The 9,184-nt window shown below is 35.4% G+C and overlaps 1 protein-coding gene across 2 annotated transcripts in view; it reads right to left on the reverse strand.

Moving 5' to 3' along the window:
* LOC107723734 (HBS1-like protein) overlaps positions 1-9,184 on the reverse strand; it is a 31,548-nt gene that overhangs the window by 10,667 nt on the left and 11,697 nt on the right. For both annotated transcript variants that reach the window (XM_016532443.1, XM_016532442.1), the window contains 4 exons: positions 4,202-4,310; positions 1,839-2,065; positions 1,458-1,623; positions 1,245-1,362 (listed from right to left, as the gene is read on the reverse strand). In XM_016532443.1, coding sequence (XP_016387929.1) covers positions 1,245-1,362; positions 1,458-1,623; positions 1,839-2,065; positions 4,202-4,310 — 620 coding nt within the window. The remainder of the gene's footprint in view (positions 1-1,244; positions 1,363-1,457; positions 1,624-1,838; positions 2,066-4,201; positions 4,311-9,184) is intronic.

A 9,184-nucleotide genomic window follows, 5' to 3' on the forward strand; every position in this document is an offset into this window, starting at 1 on the left:
TATATAAATATATAACTATTTATATATAATTCATGTAAAAATATATGTAAAGATGTTCAAATAAAAATTTTCATATATATATATATATATTGTATGTTACAGATTCTCAGATTCTTAAATCAGTATTGCTTTGTCATGTCAATTTCAGCTTCCGAAATCATACAGTAAAAGTCTAGACCCAATACACACCCACCCTCAATATACACACACACCCATTTGCCCCCAAAAACCCTTTCTCAGCAGACTGACAGGAGGAAATGAGTAAATTCGGCCTGTGCAATGTGACTAATTTCATTCAATGCATTTGTAGGTATCAGCCAAATCCAAACACACACACTCATATACAGACTACTAGTGGTGGTGGCACCCAAATCCACAGAGAACAAGTTTCATTGAGACTTTGCTTTGCACAAGAAATTATGCACAGACATCAGTTGTCCTCTCGTCAACTTGTGCTCACAAAAAGGGTGTAGGCAAATGAAGAACAGGACTTCATTAAAAGATTAGTTCAACCAGAAATAAAAAATTAGGTAATTTACTCACTTCACTGTCACTCTGAATCTGTAAGTCTTTCTTATGTGGAGAAATTCTAAGTGCCCATGCAATTACAATGAATGGGGACTGAAGTTTTCACATTTCAAAAAAACACTATGAAAGCAGCATAAAAGTGGTTCATATGACTTGTGCACTAATTTTCAAGTCCTCTTAAGCCATACAATAACTTTGTGTGTGAAACAGACCATAATTACATCACTATTCAAAGGCAATTTTCCCCTGTAGTGAGCTGTTAACCACTGTGGCCAGACCATTGAGCCAGAAAGCTGAACTTTGAATCAGTCCGATGTGTCAATGATTCATTCAGACCATTTTTTACCCATATCAACCGCTTCATTAAAGACCCAACTCAACAAAATGATTCATTCATGAATCAGACAATGTTACTGCACTTCTCTCAAGAACACGCCAATCAGTTACAGTAGGGCAGATGTCAAAGTTTTCAGTGTACCACTTTTTTAGTTAGAAATTTCTGTGTAATTCACACACAAAGGTATTATATGGCTTTATAAGATTGGGAATATAGTGCACAAGTTGGATGGGCCAATTTTACGGTGCCTCTTCATCCTTTTTGAAAGTTTTACTTGCTTGCTGCTCATTGCAAATGCCTGAAAAAATTATTCAGTGTTGTGGGGAAGATTTAAAACAACATGATGTGAGAAAATGTTGGGGTGGACTAGGGAAAGTACCTGTGCAGCCCCTGTAATCATATTCGGAATGAAGTCTTTGTGTCCCGGTGCATCCATCAGAGTTATAACCTTCGAGTCGGTCTCAAACCTTGTCATGCCCACATCCATGGTCACTCCTCTATGAAACAGAACAGATTATAAACAAATAAATCTTGGTTTGGGTCACTTTTACCAAACAGAAATGACAGCGGATTGTGTTTATATTAAACGTACCTGTCTCTCTCCTCTCCTGTCTCATCCAGTACCCACGCATAAGCGAATGAGGCCTTGCCAGCTTTCTTGGCCTCCTGCTCATATTTATGCATGGTTCTCTTATTAACGTTCCCCAGCAGATATAACAGATGACCCATGAGAGTGCTCTTACCAGCATCTACATGACCTACACACACACAAAAAAGTTCAGGTTTCACATTTACTGCATATATAATGTTTTTTTTTTTTATCTAACAGAGACATTACGCATCCAAATACTTTAGGGGGTGACTTTATGGTAATTGTATTAATCAAAAGAATAAAACTAATTCAAATGCAACACCAAAATATTAAGTGGATGATAATGTGGCAGGATGAATAGTGAGAGAGAGAATATCATGCCTATGACCACCAGGTTGAGTAGCGGTTTTCCTCCTTGTCTCTTCTCCAGTTCAGCACGGATGTTGAGCTGCTGTTTGCTCTTTCCAGCTGGTCGAGTCGGGGTTGGGGCGGCAGAGTCTTCATTCACAGCCGATGGTTTGGATGGGGTCTCTGTGGTTGGTGCAGCAGTGACCTCTGGACTCGGCCCTCTGCGAACTGACGGGGCAACAACTCCGTTTTCTTCCGCACTTTAAAGACACACAAAATCAAATGTTACCTCAGAATTTTTAACATGGCTTGTTTTGTATTATTCTTGTTCTTACAGTCAATAAAAACCTCATTTAGCTAATTTGCCTTGAACAAAAACAAGGCTGTGATAAACATACAACCCATTATGTCGTACTGCGTTACGGTCCTAGGTCTGATTTTCAAAAACCATGTTTTTTATTTTTGGGGGTCAGTAACGTTTGCATTTGCAAGAAGCTTTGCTCACCAAGGCTGCATTTATTTCATTAAAATACAGTAATATTGCGAAACATTATTACAATTTAAAAAATGTTTTCTATTTCAATATATTTAATAAAAAGTAGCCATTACTCCAGTCTTCACTTTTACTTCAGAAGTAATTCTTATATGCTGATTTGGAGCTTAAGAAACATTTTTATTATTGTATTAATTTATTATTAATATTTTTGTGGACACCATGATATGTTTTCAGGACTCTTAGATGAATAGAAAGTGGAAGAAAAAAAAAAAAAAAAAAGAACACAACTTACTGTATTTGACATAGAAATATTTTGGGTCAAACTTTATTTTAAGGTGTCCTTGTTACAATGTAATTATACATTACACAATTATACATACAAGTACTGAGTAATATTAACTACATGTACTTATTATATGGTTAGGGTTAGGATTAGGGTTTGGCTTGGGTTATTTGCATGTAATTGTACATAATTAATTGTTATTATAATAGTAGTACATGTAACATGTCACAAGGACACCTTAAAATAAAGTGTTGCCATATTTTGTAACATTATAAATGTCTTTACTGTCACTTTTGATTAATTTAATGCATAAAAAGTATTAATTTCTTTCAAACCAAAAAATAAATCTTACTAACCCCATACTTTCTGAATGTTAATGTACTGAACTTTGTGTACTGAACAATCTACATCTCAACTTTTTAAACTCAAAATGCCGACATATTTTTAGTAAAAAGCTACAAATTTCTTCTAAAATGGAAAGATTATGTGGAAACTTTAGCACGAGTCCTCTAACAGCCATTTAAACAAACTGTTCTGAACAAACTTAACCTATTAAATAAAAGTACACTGGTTGTTCCACCTGCAGATACCCCTACACCCTTTTTACTGAGCTCGACGGGTGTGGTCTGTGGCTGAAGGAGTGGGAGTGATATGCTGTGGGTTTGTGTTTGTGTGAGATTAATCTACAGGCACCAGCCATCTCTGTGGTTTTCTGCTATCCCAGAATGCAATGCAGGTAGACAAACTTGGCCTGGTTTGGAGAATGAATTCTGTGCCATCTGCTATCCTGTGTATAGCAGATGACCAAGACGAAGGTCTTTTTTTTTTGTACATTACAAAAAAGCATGTTAACAAAGGACGCAAATCTCAATTCCACTACATCAAGACACAAGGTAAACCATCTAATTAGCAATTTATCTGACAATTTTATCCAAAATGACCTAAACATTCTATTACTGTGGCGTCATACTTCAAAATGTAAAAAATAAAAAAAATAGAAATGTAATAAATTAAATGAAAATTAGACATTTTGCTGAAATAAAATAAGTTTTAGTTTAAGTACTAAAATTAGTCAAACTGAAGTAAAAAATGCATCTTAATAAAAATACTTAGATAAAAAGACAAAATACAGAAGCACATTAAATTACTAAAACTAAAATTAAATCAGACATTATTAAAGTAAAAGCTCATTCAAAATTTGTTACTTAGTATTTTATTACTAAATATTATATTATATAAATAATACTAAAACAACACTGCCCTGCCAATCATAAAATCTAATTCAAAACCCTGTTAATTGTAACTGTATATTGATCTAAAACTACATCACATACTATGAAATACCTTGTTAAGTGGCTTTGAGCATTTCACTAGTGTTCACTCTAGACTGACGAATCACTGAAAACGTGACCTATCTTGACTGATTAGGACATGGTAACAGTGATACTTACAGGGACAGTCCCCGTGGAGTGAGCTGTGGTTAAATGCTTTGTTCAAGAGTGAAAGATGGTTAAAGATCACAGTTTATAGAGCACCCCTTATAAGGTTTGAAGCTACAATGTTTGGGTTACAAGGGCAGATCTTTAAACCACTTTCACATTACCTCGATTGGCTTACCTTCGCACATCAAAGCCCATGGTCTGCTTCTTGCCTGACACAGTCATGCGGGCAACCTTTGGGACAACCTCTGCTTCAACACGACTCTCTGAAGCCTCCCGTACTTTAGCTAGAATGTAGAAAACAGCATGCATACACTAAATTTTTATTTTATTTTTTATAATATATAGTATTGATTTTTAACTTTAATATTTCAAGAAAGATTAAAATATTAATTCACCCAAAAAGAAAATTTACTCACTCTCAGGCCATCCAAGATGAGATTGTTTCTTCATCGGAACAGATTTGGAGAAATTTAGCATTACATCACTTGTTCACCAATGAATCTTATGCAGTGAATGGGTGCCATCGGAATAGGAGTCCAAATAGCTAATAAAAACATCACAAGTAACCACACGACTACAGTCCATTAATTAACATCTTGTGAAGCAAAAAGCTGTTTTTAATAAATTCAGAACAACGTTTTAACTTTTAGCTAAAATACTAGGAGTCAGGAGAGAAATATGCACAGATGACTTTTTCACTGGAGAAAGCATTGGATTATAGGTTAATCAAAAGCTACGTTTTAAAGTTAAAATACATTAATGATTGATTTGTTTCATATAAACACACAGCTTTTCACGTCACAAGATGGTCATTGATGGAACGGAGTTGCGTGGATTGATGTTTTTATCAGCTGTTTGGACTCTTGTTCTGACGGCACCCATTCACTGCAGAGGATCCATTGGTGAGCAAATAATGTAATGTGATACAATTTTCTCCAATTCTGTTTCGATGAAAAAATACATCTCATCAAGAATCTCATCTACATCTCCAAGGGAGAGTAAATTTAAATTTTTGGGTGAACTGTTCCTTTAAAGAAAAATACTTCTGTTTTCCCAGAAACTTTTTTCAGCACAAAGCAAGCCTTTTGCACTATACTACTTTCATAAAATGTATGACAGTGTACATTTTATGAAGGCAAGTTTCCTGTTTGGTACAGTATAAAGGGTTACTCATTTTCAGATGAGCAGATGTGTGTGTCAGTGCAATAGACATGTGCTGAGCCTTGTTTTCTCACTATCTTACTGAAATTCATGAGTCAACTCCTCCACGCTGCACCAAAACAGGCTCTCGGAGCCAGAGAGGGGGAAGGGATGAACAAAAACGAGGATGAGAGTATTTTTTCTGTCCCTGTAAGGTAAATGGCTACAGCGAGTGCTCGGTGTCTCGTCATAGCAGTAGAGCCGTTTCAGTGGCAACGGCCACAGCCAGTCATCTCGCACTGAGCAGCGAACGCTCTGGCCAGGAAAGGGTTAACTCCGGCACGTCACTCGTACTCCCACACTGACTGTGCACTTCCAGCACACAGAGGGTTAATGTGCTAAAATAATGCAACCTCTAACCCCCAAGAACTAAATGAGAATAGAAGATGAGAAGACGAGTAGGTTAGGGGGATCTTATATTTATTTTTTTTTAAATTCAAGGGAAAAATTCAACGGGAAAAAACGCACTTTGAACTTCGGGAGAATTTGCGAGATGTCTGACTCACCTTGGGGAAAAAAACATTGATCTTAATCATTTTTAAGGTATCATAACGTGGGAATTTATATGCATTTGCATTGTTATAGAAACTAACGTTAATAATTATATAAAAATAAACACCATACAAGTCCCCAGATGTGTTTGAGTTGGAATAGCCACACCACAAGGACCCTTTACGCATACGGAGCTCAAGACGACAACAAAACACCTGTTACAGGGACAGGAAGTGCTGGGGAATGTAGATATCAGATCACCTGCTCTCTCGCGCACACACACTCGGCCACACCCACAAAATATCTCCCATCTGAACACACACACACTCAGCAAAACTTTACACACAAACCACACCCACACAACATATCTCTACACACACAGCCGCCAGAACGCTCTGTGCTGCCAAATTCAACTCAATTCTGACAAAGAGCTCACTACATACACACAGTTAAAATAAAAAAAATAAATAAAAAAAAAGAACCATAAAATAAGGGGGGAAAAAAACACTGCCTTTTGACATCTCCACTCTGATAATCAATTTAAAAAAAAAAAAAATTCTGGATCAAGGAAATGAGTGAGTGTGTTAACATGCATCACCAAACAATTATTATTTTAACAGCATTTATTATTAATACTTTCCATATGCCACATTCACTATTTAAATTCACTCCTGATGAACTTTATTTATTTTTACCATTTCCTCCATAAACGTAATGTATTCATTTACCTTACTGGGTATCTACATTGTCTATTTCAGCACTATAAATATGCTTTAGAAATATTGTTAGCTATAAACGTTAGATATCATGTCAATAAAGCATTGTTGTCTCTGTGTCGGATGTTGTTCAAAAGAGAATTACCCAACTGTGATGACAATAAACATGTAGAAAAATACTCTACGGGTAGTACAAAAAAAAAAAAACTGAGACACACACCCTTCAGGATATGCAAATGTGCTCTTCCTAGAAAAACGGATCCAGGACTATTCAAACACCGGGGAGACATGATCCTACCTGATTATCTGGCATCTCATTTACTCACTGTCAGTCAGTGACTGTACACACACATCTCTCATTCTGTTCTTACTCCATCCTTCTAGAAACTACCTGCTAGCCCTCGCACCTCCTGTTTGCTAGACATATGAACCAAATCCAATTGAGCAATGGGGGTAGAATCACAGTAACAGGAAAAGAAAATTAAACTAAATTTCAAATAATAACAAGAAAGTAAACAAAAAAGTAAAAATATATAAAAATACAAGTTGGATTCCATCAAATCACACTGTCTAACTAAAGTCGTCTGGAAAGTCCAATGTGTTGGGCATGTTTTTTTTCCAGTAGGGTTCAGTAGGGGGCGCTAGTTTAACAACTCCTGGAAGGAAACAGAACAATTAAACCCATGCAAAAACCCAAGAAGGAACGGTCGTCTTTCCAAAACACTTACAGCATACATTATCTTTTCTCCAGCTTATCTTTCATCCCCTTCTTTTCCATATCAGTTATTTTTATTGGGTCGAGTGTAGCACGGCTGTCCCATAACTATGGGGAATCCCCACACACTCACCTCACTACTACCATTCAGACAACCTCAATTCACAATGACATCTCATGCACTATTACAGATTTTCTCACATACAGCCTTGCCCATGAGGTACACACCTGCTGAAAACAAAACATGACAGACGCACTCGGATGCATCACAGACTGGTCTTATTTAATCTCTTTCACAAACAGGGAAGGGCAAAGGTTGACAAAGGCCTAAAAGTCTGCATGAATGGGACATTCTTTAACACCTCCATCTTTAAAACACTACTTAAAACTAGATTGTGAGAAAACTTTTGCAACAATGTAGGAACACTTTTATAACCAACTTAGAACAACTGCATAGGAACCAATAAGATTCAGAACACCCTTAGCAGCGACCTAGTCGTGTCCTTTTTTACTGTCCTAAGAAAATGTGAGTGGCAATTGCCTCGTGAAAAAATTTACTACCATGATGCTAGGGTAAAGCATTTGAGTGAATGGAGTGAAAGGCATTGTGAGTGAATTTTAGCACATTGCTATGTGTATAGTAAAAAAATATCCGTAAAATTTACAATAAAAAAAAAACTGGCAGCTGTGGTTGCCAGAATTTTACCGTAAAAAATATGGTAGCAACATTTTAGATTTTACGGATTTAACTTAAATTTACATTTAAATGTCGTAATTTCATTAACTGATAAAATGTTAATATACCAACCTATGGAAGTACTGAAATCTGTTTTGTACCTTTGTGATACACTGATAACCACCAAAAGCAGGTGGTGATGAAAAAGTCACATGTTGAACCAAAGCCTATCACAAGCAGCTTTTAAACATTAACATATAGAAGGTGCACAGTGTCATTCACACAACACTAAACACCATCATGGTAACACACGAAACTGAAATAATGAAATAAACATTAATTTTATAACATTAGATGTAGCACAATAGACAGAAGAAACAGTTATTTAAATGAAAAAACATCAAATGTTAAAATGTAATGCAGGGAATTCTGGGAATGTCAATTGTTCCCTGTAAATTATACATTCTTTTTCACTTCCAAAAACGGTATACTACCGTAAAATTACATGAAATATCCAATACAGTTTTTCACCCTATATAGTAGGGGAATTTACAGTTAACCAATTAATAGGTTTTTACTGTAGTATTTTTACAGTCTTTTACCGTTAAATTCATGGTCTTTTTTATAGGGTGTTCATAACAGTAATTAGGTGGTTTCTAATATTTTTCAGTAATTCAGTGTTTTTATTTTAAACAAACTATTACAAATGATTTTCATCTATTAAAAAAGTTTTAAAAATAAAATATTAGAATTAAAAAAAACCTTAAACTAAAAAATAAAAACAATTTAAAATTTAAATAATAAAAAAAAGAAAAAAAGAGAAATGTTGGTATCTTGGCTTGGCATCTAAATTGGCAAATAAATTTACCAATTAGTAAAAATTACAAAAAAAAAAAAAAAACTGTACTAGACAAAAGTGCACAAAATTTAAATAAAAACTGAAACTAAAAGCTAATTTTAAAAAATGATAAATACTATAATATTAATAATAGTATTATAAATAATAGCAAGTTGCTAAACACTTCATTGAATGCTCAGGTCAGTTACAAGGGCTAGGCTGTTGTTAGGGCTTCCTTAATTTGAGGTGCATTTCCCAAAAGCAACTATGGTCGCAAGTTCTGTTGTTACCAAGAGAGTTCAACAGAACTGGCAGCTAGTGGTTAAACGGATCGTAGTTGATCCGTGATCCGTACGGACCAAGCCCCACGGTTCGGCACGCATATGATCCGCGGATTAATTGCAAAATGTAACCATAATAGATACCATAATAGAAGTTTATCATTTGTTCGTATTTACACAAGCAAGCAAATTTTAAACAATTCCAGAGAGAAAAGGCGAAAGGGAACTCGATTAGTTACT

This window comes from Sinocyclocheilus rhinocerous, unplaced genomic scaffold (genome assembly GCF_001515625.1).
Source record: "Sinocyclocheilus rhinocerous isolate Xijiao unplaced genomic scaffold, SAMN03320098_v1.1 scaffold905, whole genome shotgun sequence".
NCBI classification, from domain to species: domain Eukaryota; kingdom Metazoa; phylum Chordata; class Actinopteri; order Cypriniformes; family Cyprinidae; genus Sinocyclocheilus; species Sinocyclocheilus rhinocerous.